Raw genomic sequence first — 15,658 nt, forward strand, 5'->3', positions numbered from 1 at the left:
CTGTTAGCGGTTGCCTATCATTCTTCAAATCCAGTATTACTGCGTGCTTATGTGTATCTGCCTCAAAGTTGACGGTCAATTTTTGTCATGCAAGGAATATTCAGAGGTAGTTTTTTCTCATTAAAAGGTAAAGGTTTCCCCTTGACATTAAGTCTAGACGAGTCCAACTCTAGGGGGTGGTGCTCATCTCAATTTCTAAGCTGAAGAGCCAGCGTTGTCCATAGACACCTCCTAGGCCATGTGGTCATGACTGCATGGAGCTCCGTTACCTTCCCACCAGAGCGGTACCTATTGATCTACTCACATTTGCATGTTTTCAAACTGCTAGGTTGACAGAAGCTGGGGGTAACGATGGGAGCTCACCCTGCTCCACAGATTCGAACCACCGACCTTTTGGTCAGCAAGTTCCACAGTTCAGCTGTTTAACCCCCTGCACCACTGCAGCTTCCTTTTTTCTCATTAATTTCTGTAAAATATGCCATAGAGAACCTGGCAGCCTCCCATCCAAATACTAATCATGCCTTAATTTGCTTAGCTTCCAAGATCAGATAGGATCTAGTGCCTTTATTTATTATTTCTTTATTTACAGCTTTTATATTCCGCCCTTCTCACCCCACAGGCGACTCAGGGCGGATTACAGTGTACACATATATGGCAAACATTCAATGCCAATTTTGACATACAACATATACAGACATAGACAGAGGCTATTTAACTTTTTCTGGCCGCCAGGGGAGCTGTCGCTTTCATCGTCCATCTGCGACACTGATGAAGTACTTCCGCATTCCCCGCATGCTTTTTGCTGGAGTGCTTGCTGGAGTCTTTTTTTATAGCCTCATAAATTAGTTAATTTAGCCTCCCCACACTTTAAGGTGGTACCTAATTTTCCTACTTGACAGATGCAACTGTCTTTTGGGTTGCAAATGTCGACAACAGCCACAAAATGGTTGGAAACCCACTCCAACCTGGGCTGGCTTTGAACTCATGACCTTTTGGTCAGAGTGATCTTAATCATTACTTATAATCATTACTTACTTCTAAATTCAACACTGTGCCAGGGGAAATCAAGTGGGCAATTTAACAGTATGGAGGTGGGAAGAACTTGGAATTTGTTCAACAAGGATAAAACAAAAAGAAACGAAACAGAGATACAAGTAAATATTTTCTGAACTGCGAATATAAGGGGATGGCATCCAATACTTTATTTACCTTCAGGAGAGTTGGAAATTATTCTGGCATTACAGAAGCCTATGTGCTGTAGCCCTATGTCTGGCTGCACAAATCAGGGTTGCACTAGCTGGAATGTTAATTTTGGGGGATATTTATTTATTTACAACATTTATATGCCGCCCTTCTCACCCCGAAGGGGACTCAGAGTGGCTTACAAGATATATATATACATACAATATATTATATTATTAGCATAGTACAATATCAGTATTAAAAATTACTATATTGTACTATATCATTATATTGGAATATTATTAGTAATATTACATGTAATATAAAATATATAATTACGATATATTATTAGTAGTATTATATTGTGTTACATTATAATATTATAAATATATGTATATACAATATATTATATTCTAAAAGGTAAAGGTTTTCCCCTGACATTAAGTCCAGTCGTGTCCGACTCTGGGGTGTGGTGCTCATCTCTATTTCTCAGCCGAAGAGCCAGCGTTGTCTGTAGACACCTCCAAGGTCATGTGGCCGGCACATGACTCCCAAATGTCAATGTCTATTTTCACCAAACTCCACCAGTGTTCATATTGGGGCATGTAGAGTAACTATGCCAAGTTTGTTCCAGATCCATCATTGTTTGAGTCCACAGTGCTCTCTGGATGTAGGTGAACTATAACTTCAAAACTCAAGGTCAATGCTCATCAAACCCTTCCAGTATTTTCTGTTGATCATGGAAGTTCTGTGTGCCAAATTCGGTTCCATTCCATCATTGGTGCAGTTCAGAATGCTCTTTGGTTGTAGTTTAATTTTAAATCCCAGCAACTACAACTCCCAAATGACAAAATCAATCCGCTCCCAACACCACCAATATTCAAATTTGGGCATATCGGGTATTTGTGGCAAATTTGGTCCAGTTAATGAAAATACATCCTACATATTGGATATTTACATTATGATTCATAACAGTAGCAAAATTAGTTATGAAATAGCAATGAAAATAATTTTATGGTTGGGGGTCACCACAACATGAGGAACTGTATTAAGGGGTCGTGAGATTAGGAAGGATGAGAAACACTTCTGTAGAGGATAATGGAAACAGTGATTTTTGCGTGATACAGGGACAGGGATAGTTCTGTAAAGAAGTAAACTGAAAGGATACTGTGAGCTTCAATAAGCCAGGACATATTGGCTTCTGATTTTATTAGCAAGTTCGACTACATGTTAAAAGGAAGTGTCAAGGTATAAACTGCAGTTTGAAATGGGATACTAAGGAAATGTAGCAACATATTATAGACTGCTTTAAGCCTGCAGAGCTTTTCTGCTGGGTGTCCCTATGAAAAAAATTATCACTGCCTTCAAAAAGATGCCACAGCTGGGAGATAAGCCACATCAATGTTCTAATATGGTTTGCATAACAAGCATAGCATATGCAGGCGGGTGACTTTTTAAAAAAAGAAAGAGGCATGCAGATGAAGATAAAGTAGTTTGGAGGCATTAAGATAACTGTAGTTTCAAACCCATTTGTTCCATCTTTGTTTTGCTGGAACATTTTATCATTTTCTATACACTCACATATTACATATAATATCAAAGGCTTGCTATAAGTCTAGCATAGGCAACTTGTAGCCTTTGGGAAATTGCTAGACTGCAACTCATCTCATTCTTGGCCAGTATGACGTATGGCTGGGGATGATGGGAATGTTTAACAATATATTGTCGAAGGCTTTCATGACCGGAATCACTGGGTTGTTGTAGGTTTTTTCGGGCTGTATGGCCATGGTCTAGAGGCATTCTCTCCTGATGTTTCACCTGCATCTATGGCTACCTCTGAGGATGCTTACCATAGATGCAGGCGAAACGTCAGGAGAGAATGCCTCTAGACCATGGCCATACAGCCCGAAAAAACCTACAACAACCCAATTCAACAATACTTTGGCCATAATTCCTCATTCCCAGTTTAAGTGAAGGAAAGCTAAGGTAGTATATCTCCAATATGGGTATAACTCAGTGGTGTTGAAAGATGTAGTTCTGTTTGTCTCTTGTATCATAAAAAGGAGAGGGGGAAGAAATGTACCCAAACTTTTAGAACGAATGGGTTTTTATTTTCATACAAACATTCATTAATGTACCGTAGATTCTTGGTTTTCACTGAGATTTGGTATAGTGAAATAGTATCCTTATACTTACTTACTTACTTACTTACTTAGGTGATCCCTCGTTGTCCAAGTAGGAGAGTCTTACAAGATCAGTGTACTGGTGGGTCCGTAGGTGACTGTGGAGCCCTATTTTTAATCTGCATCTTCTCCCGCAGTGGGGGCATTGGTTTCTAGGTGGAAGGTGGTCTCGGTCGGGGTTGGCTTGACGCACCTTCCTCTTGGCACGTTTCTCTCTTTCGCCCTCCATTCGTGCCTCTTCAAATTCTACAGCACTGCTGGTCACAGCTGACCTCCAGCTGGAACGCTCAAGGGCCAGGGCTTCCCAGCTCTCAGTGTCTATGCCAGAGTTTTTAAGGTTGGCTTTGAGCCCATCTCTTTTCCTGCCAACAACGTTCCGTTTTCCGTTCTTGAGTTCGAAGTAGAGCAACTGCTTTGGGAGACGGTGGTCAGGCATCCGGACAACATGGCTGGTCCAACAGAGTTGATGGCAGAGGACCATCCCTTCAATGCTGGTGGTCTTTGCTTCTTCCAGCACGCTGACATTTGTCCGCTTGTCTTCCCAAGAGATTTGCAGGATTTTCCGGAGGCAGCGCTGATAGAATCGTTCTCGGAGTTGCATGTGACATCTGCAGATAGTCCATGTCTTGCAGGCATATAGCAGGGTTAGGGGAACAATAGCTTTATAAACAAGCACCTTGGTATCCCTACGGATGTCCCGGTCCTCAAACACTCTCTGCTTCATTCGGAAAAAGGCTGCACTCGCAGAGCTCAGGCGGTGTTGTATTTCAGTGTCAATGTTGACTTTTGAGGAGACGTGACTACCAAGGTAGCAAATTGATCAACTTTTTTTTTAATGTTACACAATTAAGCTGTATTTCTGGCATTGGAGAGGGATTGGCTAGTGACTGCTGGAAGAGCACTTTGGTTTTCTTGATGTTCAATGACAGACCGAGCTTCTCGTATGTTTCTGCGAAGGTGTTTAGAGTGGCTTGTTGGTCTTCTTCTGAATGCGTACAGACAACGTTGTCATCAACATACCTTGATTTTAGCTTTCAGTCTGCTGAGGTTAAATAGCTTGCCATCTGTCCAATAGATGATTTCCACTCCGCTGGGAAGCTTCCCATCAACAAGATGAAGTATCATAGCGATGAAGATGGAGAATAAAGTTGGGGCAATAATACATCCCTGTTTGACACCTGATTCCACTTTAAATGGGTCACTTTGGGGGCTAGGATGCTTATTTAAGTAGTAAAATCAAAGTTTGCTTCTAGGGATATTTTTGTGGGGAGGGGAACATTTTCAAGACATGGATGACCTCTTTTATATGTGGATTCAACTGAATGTGTTTGCCTGCATAGTCATTAAGTTTGCTTCTCTTCCACTCGCCTTCCATGGTTTTCTTTGTCTCTTATCATCAACACCCCAGATGTTCTATTGACTTTCTAATGTTTTCTCAAAAGGAGATGATCTGTCCTTTTTCCTTGTGGAAAAAAAAAGTTGCCCAGGTGAATCTGATGGGAAGGGAAGTCTTGACTAATGGCAGGAGGTGATGGGGAGGATGTGGTTAGAAAAGGGATTGCTTAGTAGCTTTTCCTCCCTCCCTCCTCCCAAACTATCTCTCTTTTCTTCCTTCTACAGCAAGTGGTTTTCCTGTTTCCTCTCTTCTGTTGTGTCTTCCAAGCACCCCATCCACAGAGAACAGTCTCTTCCTGGGATGGATAAAGGCCCACAAAGGGGGAGGAGAAGGGTCCTTCCTTTGCTTGCACCACAAGGCAGTGTCATAGCTGTCACATATCCTGTGCTTTGATATCACCCCAGCAAATGTGTGCACAACAAAGCCTCTCAAAGCCATTGACTGAAGCCTCTTCAGATGAAATAGGATTGAATTCTGCAAGATAAAGCAACAGTAGGACTCCTCTCTGGTAAAAGACCAAAAAGCTGGCTTCACCTTTAAAGAGCACCAGCATACTCTTTTGGAGCACAAACTTCAGCCAAGCTATCAAATCAAGAAACACATTGGGTGGGAATAGAGATCAAATCCATCTGGCAGGGAAACTGAGAGTAATGTCAGAAGCCATGTTTACATATTTTCCACTAGACTAAGGACATTTGCGGAAACTAGCTCCAGTGACAAACCATGCAATGCATTTACATGATCAACGTATCCATACCTATAGCTTAGCACATCCCATCAATACTGAAAGGATTCACTAATGGGAATAACTTCTGCTTCAGTAGCATGTTAAGAATTGTGCTGGGAAAGCACCAAGGGAATAAGTGAAGCATTGAACATCACAAAATTAGTGTCATCTTAAATTTTACCCAAAGACGGCCCAACACTGAGGACCTGGAATGTTTGCAGTTCCCATTAGGAACTTTTTTTTCCATGTCAGGAGCGACTTAAGAAAATGCAAGTCGCTTCTGGTATGAGAGAATTGACCATCTGCCCATTAGGAACTGTATTTCTGTATTTTCTTGACACCCCCCCCCCCCCCAAGATACCCAAAAACCATCAATGTTTGTTCATTGAGAAAAGAGTTGCTAATCCAATTTCATTTTTACTACTGATATTCTACCTTTGAAAATTGATTTTCCAAACCAAAAAGTTTAAGATTCAAGTGATAAAGTACACCTAAGTGTATAGTGTAACACCTTATGTTTATTATTAGTTATCTTAAAGCATGTGTCAAGCAAAGCTATCATTAGAATATGCATTTCTAGAAAATACAATTTGTATCATTTTCTAAATGTAAACTATTTTTTAATTGAGTCAGAAGCTACTTGAGAACATACTTCAAGTTGCTTCTGGTGTGAAAGAATTGGCCGTCTACAGAGAAGTTGCCCAGAGGACGCCCGGATGTGTTACCATCCTGCTGGGAGGCTTCTCTCATGTCCCCACAAGCTAGAAGTAACAGATGGGAGCTCACCCTGTCTCATGGATTTCAACCGGCAACCTTCAGTTCAGCAACCCAACTTTCAGGTCAGCAGTCCAGTTGGCACATGGGCTTAACCCACTGCACTACCTTGGCTCTACAATCTAAACAATGACTGGATTCTATGCCAAGGTTAATCTAATACCATTCATAACAGAGTATTGGGGTGTGTTTTTTGAACACAATTTGCAAATGCTTTGGGATGCAATACTCATTTACTCAAGGTAACATTCTGTAAACAAATTGTGTTTTTAGGATTAGAAATCCTTTTCAGTCCTTAATTGAGTCCCACATAGTCAACATTAATCCAACATGGGAATCCCTTCTAGACCATATTAGAAGCAACAGAAGTCTTTGAATTTAGTCTGCATCTACACTGCCCTAAATCCCAAGATCTGATCACAGATTATCTGATTTGAACTAGATTATATGAGCCTACATTGCTAGATAATCTGAGATCAGATCCTGGGATTTAGTAAAGGTAGATCCAGCCTTAGCTAACCATACTTTGAGACCCCTTTCACACAGCTGGAAAAAAAATCCTACAGTTTCTGCTTTGAACTGGGATATATGGCAGTGTGGACTCAGATAACCCAGTTCAAAGCAAATACTGTGGGATTGAACTCTAATAATAGAGTAAAATAATAATGTAATAATAACAATAATAACAATAAAGAAAAATAATAAATATAATAGAGTAAAAATGTAATAAAAATAATAGAGTAAAATAATAATGTAATAACAATAATAAAGAAAAATAATAAATATAATAGAGTAAAAATGTAATAAAATAATAATAGAGTAAAATAATGGAAATGTAGTAATAACAGCAATAACAGGGTAAAATAATAAATGCAACAGTAACAGTAATAAATTGTTGATATTCTGGGTTATACAGATGTGTGGAAGGGCCCTGAATTATGTCTTTGAAAACTGTGATGTTTGATCACAAAAGAGAGCAATTAACTTTTAGCCTGAACTTTTCTAACCCACAAAATACAAATTCCTGGGCCCAAAAATCCTTTCATGCCCAAGCGATCATGTTTTTGCTATACAACAGTAGCCTGTAGTAGCTAACACAAGCATCACCAGTTGTCATGTATATATTTAAAAGGTCTTTTTATTTTTTACTTGTGAAAAGATATAATAAAACCAGTGTGTACAACACATATCACAATAGACAGGAGATCACGTAGCACTTCAGGAAAAAAAATTAAAATCTCATGTCATGTACAAGTGCCACACCCAAGAATTTACAGACACAGTAATTTACTGCAATTAGTCCCTCGAAGAATAGTTCCCTAAAGAAACATGCCCCATGCTCCAGGTTTGAAGAGGTAAACGTTGCTGGAGTACTTTTTGTGTAAACCCTGAAATTGGTCAGTCCTTGGGAGGTCATTGTCCATAGAAAGTAAGTCCCAGCCCTTACTAAAAAGTCTCTCAAGTTCATCAGGAAGAAAAGCAACAGCAGCTAATGTCTCTGGCAAGTGTGTAGTCTGGAAGAGTTGCTGATCGTATGGTCTTTCTGCAGACGACAAGTCAATCCGTCCCCACAGTGGCATCGCTGGAAGATCTCCAAGCCGTGGGCGCCTTTCTTGCGGTGTTTGGTGCACACTTGGCCTTCCTTAAGGACCGGTTTGCAGATCTTGGACCAAAAGTGTCGGGCGCAGCACAGCCCTTCAGCACAGTCTGAGGAGCGGAGGCACACGGCACCATCTTGGCCTGAAGAAAGAGACAAGTTATTGCATATTTGTTCAACTCTAGGACAATTTCATTTCTCATATACAACAACACCAGAATGTAAGAAAGGTGAGGATTGTTGAGTCTCCAGTTGATGCTGAACTTCAGTTCCCAACACGCCCAGACAATGCTGAGGATGGTTGGGAGTGACAGTCCAACATCTAGAAGACTGCATGAATTCCCATTCCAAGAATAAAGCTTTCAAAGTGCTTTCCTGAAACACGCAACTAACCACTACAAGGTGTTAATAATTAGTCCAATTCAGCAGAAGGTCAGCAAAGCTCAAAAGTCCTACACTCCTTCTACACTGACATATAAAATCCAGATTATCTGCTTTGAACTGGATTATATGGCAGTGTAGACTCAAGCCCCTTCTGCACTGCAATATAATTCAGATTATCAAGGCAGATGATCTATATTATCTGCTTTGAACTGGATTACATGAGATTATATGAGTCTATACTGCCATATCATCCAGTTCAAAGCAGATAATCTGGATTTTATATGGCAGTGTAGAAGGGGTCTCAAATAATCCAGTTCAAAGCAGATAATGTGGATTATCTGCTTTGATAGTCTGGATTATATGGCAGTGTAGAAGGGATTCTAGATAGGACTTCACTCTATGTGCATTTCACATCCATTTGTGAGGAACAAGGTTCAGATCCTTCAGCAATTGTGGATAGTTTTTCATATGATGAGAAAGTTTGCAAGATAAGGAGTCAAACAAGCCATGTTTCAGCATTAAAAGATATAAGGGTGAATGGATCTACATTGCCCTATATCCCAGGATCTGATCCCAGATTATTGGCTTTGAACTGGATTATATGAGTCTCCACTGCCATATAATCTGGGATAAGAAGATAATATGGGATTAGATCCTGGGATATAGAGCTGTGCAGAAGGGGCCATAGCTGTGTTACATATAACCCAGACTATCAAGGCAGAAAATCCCACAATATCTGCTTTGAACTGGGATATCTGAGGGCCCTTCCACACAGCCCTATATCCCAGAATATCAAGACACAAAACCCCACATTATTTGAGTGTGGATTCAGATAACCCAGTTCAAAGCAGATATGATGGGATTTTCTGCCTTAATATTCTGGGATATAGAGCTGTGTGGAAGAGCTCTGAGTCCACACTGCTAAATATACCAGTTCAAAGCAGATAATGTGGGATTTTATTCAGATGTGTGGAAGGGGTCCCAGTCTGGAATATCAGTACTCAAAGAGATCTTGCTTTGGCAAGTCAGGCTTTAGCAAAGAGGGTGTTCTCCAGTTGTGACAAATAAGTCTATCCTTGAACACAGCCGTATCAGATGTTACTGCTTAATTGTTGGCAGATTCACCTCTATGCATCCATTACAAGGAAAGACCACACAGAGAAAATAACAGAATTCAAGTAGTGGGAATGCGAGTAATTTGGGAATGAAAGGAATACAAATATTGCAACTAACAAATAACCTGCCAATTTCAAAGAAAAGAATTATTTTAGAGAACCTCTGTTCAGTTAAGCCTGTCTAAGAGTGGCATAAAGCTATCAATTTTCAAGCCCTACTTCCTCAGCTACCAAACTACACAAAACTCTCCAGAAACCATTGTGCTTTCGCTGATCAATACAGATTTATGTTATCTGCTCCAAATCCACTAACAATAGTTCAGCAGTGTCTCGTAGCCCTTTGAAGCATTTTGTTAGAGACGTTCCAGGATTTACAATAAGGGGACACATCCCTTTATCTCTCCTATACGCTTCTGTTCAATGTGAATGAGCTTACCTTTCGGATGGTGCAACCAGGATGAAGATGTGGTCTTTTTGAGGTGTGTCTCAGCAGCACCGTGGTCAAAATTCTCCACGATGGTCTCCTCCATCTCGCCATGGTACAAGTGATCAGGTTCCAAGGGGACGCAAATGCCTATAATAGGAAAATTCAGCATGAAAACTTGCTGGACTTTAATGCTATTCCAACATCATAAGATCCAGCAGTCAAAACAAAGCATTTCAGCTTTCCAAAGTGACACTTGAGACAGTATTCCATCACAAGACTAACTTCTGCAAAGAGCAAGAGCATACACAAAGTTCCTGGTCCACAGTTCTTCTGATAGCTTCCTGAAAAGATAATATAAGACCTCTAACTTAAGATCTTGAACACTGGGTTGTTGTAGGTTTTTTGGACTATATGGCCATGTTCTAGAGGCATTCTCTCCTGACGTTTCACCTGCATCTATGGCAAGCATCCTCGAACACTACTGTCATTTAGTAGTAAACTAGAATAAAGTCAATGGGATTTATTGGTTTGAGCATTGGACTACATCCACCTCTGGAGAATCTGATTACACTCTGTAACAAAATTTGATTTTTTTTTCTGTTCGTGGTTTGAAAGAGTTATTTCCTGTTTAATTGTATAGTACCTTGCTTTGAAAGTAGTAATTATACTCCAGAATCTTTGTTTTTGTAGCAGGCACTATGTTGAATTGGTTGAGACTCGATGAAAAAGTATTGCAAAATGTGCTACAGGATGTCCCGCCACAAACTATACTGAACGCCACAAACTATACTGATTGAGACTCAATGAGATATGCATTGAAAAACTATAGTAAAATGTGCTGCAGGATGTCCCACCAAAACAAAAGTTTTTGTAGGGTTGTTGTAGGTTTTTCGGGCTATATGGCCATGTTTTAGAAGCATTCTCTCCTGATGTTTCGCCTGCATCTATGGCAAGCAAGCTCAGAGGTTGTGAGGTCTCTGAGACCTCACAACTTTTGAGGATGCTTGGCATAGATGCAGGCGAAACATCAGGAGAGAATGCTTCTAGAACAAGGCCATATAGCCCGAAAAACCTACAACAACCCAGTGATTCCAGCCATGAAAGACTTTGACAATACAAAGTTTATGCAGTTTAATAAACTTTTTTCCATATTTTTAATGATAGAATCAATTAGCAAATGGCATTTGTAACCCAGGAAAAAATATCATGTTACATAGTGTTATCTTCTCAGCTATAGAAACTCGCTGGGTGATCCCTGGGCAAGTCACACTCTCTCAGCCACAGAGGAAGGTAAAGGCAATCCCACTCTGAACACATATTGCCAAGAAACCTGTCACAAGTCATACATGGTTTGAAAACACACAAATATACTTGACAAGCATGGACTCCAAGGCCCCTTCTACATTGCCCTATATCCCAGGATCTTATCCTAAGCCCCTTTCACACAACTATAGAAAATCTCAAATTTTCTGCTTTGAACTTGGTTATATGGCAGTGTGGACTCAGATAACCCAGTTCAAAGCAGATATTGTGGATTTTCTGCCTTGATATTCTGGGTTATATGACTGTGTGGAAGGCCCCCTAGATTATCTGATTTAAACTGGATTATATGAGTCTCCACTGCCATAAAATCCAGTTCAAAGCAGATATTGTGGATTTTCTGCCTTGATATTCTGGGTTATATGACTGTGTGGTAGGTCCCCTAGATTATCTGATTTAAACTGGATTATATGAGTCTCCGCTGCCAGATAATCTGGGATAATCAGATAATCTGGGATCAGGTCCTGGGACATAGGGGAATTGTGGAAGGGGCTCAAAAATTTGGTTTAAATTCTTGCTCAACCCTGGAAGCCCTTCCACACAGCCCTATATCTCAGAATACTGAGGTAGAAAATCCCACAGTATCTGCTTTGAACTGGAATATATGGAAGTGAACTCATATAATCCAGTTCAACTCAATTGTGGGATTTTCCGCCTTGATATTCTGGAATATAGGGCTGTGTGGAAGTGCCCTGGGTGACCATAAGCAAGCCACACTCAACCTCTGAGGAAATCTTGTCTATGAAAAGATGACTATTAACTCAAGAGTCAACTTGTAGACATGTAACAACTACCCTTGGCATCAACAGTAGTCAAACTCTGCCTATGGCAGAAGGTGGCAGCCAGCCCTCCATACGGTTTGACTGCAACACCCAGCAGTACTGGCTAACAGAAGGAAAGATCACGAGAACTGAAAGATGTAGCAACAAGGAAGTGGCTTGGAAGGTGCAATTATTTATTTATTAATCCAGCAACATCAACATGCCTGCATGATTCCACTCCTGATTCAAAACAACCTACTTTTACTTGAGTCCTTGGTGGCACAATGGGCTAAACCCTTGTGCCAGCAGGACTGCTAACCAAAAGGTCAGCGGTCTGAATCCAGGGAGCGAGCTCCCATCTGTCAACTCCAGCTTCTCATGCGGGGACATGAGAAGAGCCTCCTACAGGATGGTAAAACATCTGGGCGTCCCCAGGCAACATCCTTGCAGTCAGCCTATTCTCTCACACCAGAAGCAACTTGCTCCATGTAAAAACAAAACAAACTTAGCTCCAGAATCAGAAGTGGATGCTTTCCTAAAGGAAGACAAACACCCTTCCCTTGGCCACCTAACTCTGCTACGGCCCATTTGAGAAAAAACAGGACTTCTTCAAGACATTATGGGTTGAGAACAGAAGCTCCCAAGGCATTCAATGAAATGTAGGAATGAACCCCTTCCCATACTTTCTAAACTGCAGAAATTATACACTTTGATATTGCTTGGCTCAATGCTGTGGAATCAAGAGATGTAGTTTGCCGATAGGCCAACACTATTTGGAAAAAAAAGGCTGAACGCCTTGTAAAAGTATAACTCCCACAATTCCATAGCATTGAGCCATAGCTGTTAAAGAGGGGGGGTCCAACTGCATTCATTCTGAAACAGAGATGCATCCGGGGGTTGAAAAGGGCGGGGTTACAAATATTTGAAATAAATAATTTATTTATTTTCGAGATCTATATCCCTCCTTCTCACTCAGAGCGACCAATATTATATGTACATACAATGTATTATATTATTAGCAAAGCACAACACTATATATACCCATCCATTATTTCCTAAAGCAGCAACCACACTGTAGAATGAATGCAGTCTCACTGATTTCAAGGTGGTTTCCCACTTCCATGTAAAAATGTGTCCTGAGGTTGTTGTGTGTTTTCCGGGCTTTATGGCTATGTCCAGAAGCATTCTCTTCTGATGTTTCGCCCACGTTTATGGCAGGGATCCTCAGAGGTTGTGACCTCACAATCTCTGAGGATGCCTGTCATATATCTGGGAGAAACAACAGGAGATAATGCTTTTGGAACATGGCCATACAGCCCAGAAGACACACAACCACCTCTGAGGATGCCTGCCATAAATGTGGGCAAAATGTCAGGAGAGAATGCTTCCTGAACATGGTAATACAGCTCAGAAAATATAGAACAACCCAGTGATTCTGACCATGAAAGCCTTCATATAATGGGTCCCAAATTGGAGCCTCTGTCCTAAATCCAAATTGCTGGTCTCAACTAGAGCAGACCATTGAACCAATGGAATGTAATAAGTGTTTTATTTCTCACTAGCCACCCCCTGCCACGTGTTGCTGCGGCTCAGTCTGTGTATGTGTTTTGTGTGTGTATATATGAGTATATGTGTGTATATATTTGTGTCATATGTGAATATATGTGTGTTTGTGTATAGATGTGGTTTTGAGCATGAATGCTGTGGCCCAGTTTGTGTATATATGTTTTGTGTATATATGTGTGTGTATATATGTGGTTTTGCGCACGTTTGTAATGTTTGTTTGGGGTTTTTTGCTTTTTAATTATCTTCTGCTGTGTTTTTCAGTGTTTTTATGAGTGATGGTCACTCATTGACCTAATAGGTGTATTGTGTCCAATTTGGTGTCAATTCACCTAGTGGTTTTTGGGTTATGTTGATCCCACAAACGAACATTACATTTTCTATATAAATAAAAATGTAATGTTCGTTTGTGGGATTAACAGAACTCAAAAACCACTGGACGAATTGACACCAAACTTGGAAACAAGACACCTAACAACCAAATGTATGTCCTTCCTTAAAAAATTGATTTTGTCATTTGGGAGTTGTAGTTGCTGGGATTTATAGTTCACCTACAATCAAAGAGCATTCTGCACCCCACCAACGATGGAATTGAACCAAACTTGGCACACAGAACTCCCATGACTAACAGAAAATACTGGATGGGTTTGGTGGGCAGTGTCCTTTGGTTTTGGAGTTGTAGTTCACCTACATCCAAAGATCACTATGGACTCAAACAATGATGGATCTGGACCAAACTCTAGACCAATACTCAATATGCCCAAATGTGAACACTGGTGGAGTTTGGGGAAAATAGAATCTTGACATTCGGGAGTTGTAGTTGCTGGGATTTAAAGTTCACCTACAATCACAGAGCATTCTGCAACCCACCAACGATAGAATTGGGCAAAACCACCCACACAGAACCCCTATGTGGGCCACAGCAACACATGGCAGGGGACGGCTAATATTTATATAGATGTGGCAATTGATTCAATGGGTTTGCAGCACTACTTTCCTTGCCACCACTGAATGCTATGGAACTGTGAGTTGTAGTTTTGCAAGGTCTTTTTACTTTTCTGATAGAGTGCTAGTGTCCTCCCCAAACTACAAATCCCAGGATTCCCTAGCATTGAATCATGGCACTGGAATCTTAGATCTAACCATTTTTACCCCTGCACACCACTACATATATAATAATAATAATATATTTACTTGCATTTCAACTGTTGCACTTATAATTAATTTTTGCCAACTATGTAAACACCCATAAGAATGTGCTGGTGCCTTCCCCAAACTACCCAAGATCCCTTTGCAACTGGCGTGGCATCGAATGCATTCTTTCCACCTGCAGCCTTGCTATCAGACACGTGTCAACCCTTCTTGCATGTGGGAATGAATGGAGGGAGGTCTGTACTCACTCACCGTTGTGGCAGAGGTTTCCCGGGCAGCACATGGCGTCGCGGTGGCACCTCTTGCGCCGCCTGCGGCAGGCCAGGCACCCCGGGGCCCCGTGGACGCCGCCTCGAACCGAATTGGGGCAGAACTGCTCCACTTCGCAATCCTCATCCTCGGCGCAGGCGAAGAAAGGCTGCAGGGAAACACAAGCAGGAGGAGAGGAGTGAGTTCCTGCCGCCGCCGCCAGGGGGAGCTAGAGCGCATGCGCGGCAATCCCTAGGCAGCCTCCTCCAACCCCCTTCCAGGTCCATTGACTTACATGGGACTTGGGGTGCTTGCCCTGAAGCAGCGGCGGCGGAGGCGCGCTGGCCGAGGGGGGGCTCTTGATAGCGTTGGACTGGAGGGCGTTCAGGTTCAGCACCTCAGCCTGGGAGGCCACGCACCACAGGGCGGCCGCCAGAAGCCAGCACCAAAGCATCCTCATCCGCAGAGTTCCGATCCACACACAAAGCAAACCGTCTCCGTTCACCCTCATCCAAACTCTCGCCGTCTTATGTCCCAGCTGGCCTCTCAGAGCTGCTTTTATACTCCCCGGGGGCGCTCCTTGGCCCCGCCCACTCCCTCGTGGGGGGCGAAGAGGCCACGCCCCTCCACACACACACACACACAAGGGAGGCGGGATTAGGAAGACACCACCCCGGCTAGGCGCTCTCTCATTGGTCGACAAGAGACGGAGGAATGGATGAGATTGATTTGATTGAAAGGCGCACCATCTCTTTTTTTTAAAAGGGCGATTCTTCAAAGAGAGAGAGACACACACAACCAGCCCTCCTCCTCATCCTCTGTTTAGCT

At 41.8% G+C, this 15,658-nt stretch overlaps 1 protein-coding gene across 1 annotated transcript; it reads right to left on the bottom strand.

The window, feature by feature from the left end:
* Window positions 1-7,382: 7,382 nt before the first annotated feature.
* Window positions 7,383-15,411, bottom strand: DKK1 (dickkopf WNT signaling pathway inhibitor 1). The gene is made up of 4 exons (XM_060766837.2): window positions 15,126-15,411; window positions 14,834-14,999; window positions 9,795-9,932; window positions 7,383-8,002 (listed from the first exon to the last, which is right to left on the bottom strand). Exons 1-4 carry the CDS (start codon window positions 15,339-15,341, stop codon window positions 7,752-7,754), a joined length of 771 nt encoding a protein of 256 aa, XP_060622820.2. The 5' UTR covers window positions 15,342-15,411; the 3' UTR covers window positions 7,383-7,751.
* Between the last annotated feature and the right edge of the window lie 247 nt (window positions 15,412-15,658).

The sequence above is a fragment of the Anolis sagrei genome, chromosome 3, assembly GCF_037176765.1.
Source record: "Anolis sagrei isolate rAnoSag1 chromosome 3, rAnoSag1.mat, whole genome shotgun sequence".
Taxonomy (NCBI): domain Eukaryota; kingdom Metazoa; phylum Chordata; class Lepidosauria; order Squamata; family Dactyloidae; genus Anolis; species Anolis sagrei.

Bases quoted from the DNA above. Each gene is read 5' to 3' on its own strand.
- DKK1 (XM_060766837.2), bottom strand. From the start codon at position 15,341: ATGAGGGTGAACGGAGACGGTTTGCTTTGTGTGTGGATCGGAACTCTG. The intron at 9,933-14,833 runs GTGAGTGAGTAC...TTCCTATTATAG, and splicing joins GGGAAACCTCTGCCACAACG to GCATTTGCGTCCCCTTGGAA. The intron at 8,003-9,794 runs GTAAGCTCATTC...CTCTTTCTTCAG, and splicing joins CTGGTTGCACCATCCGAAAG to GCCAAGATGGTGCCGTGTGC.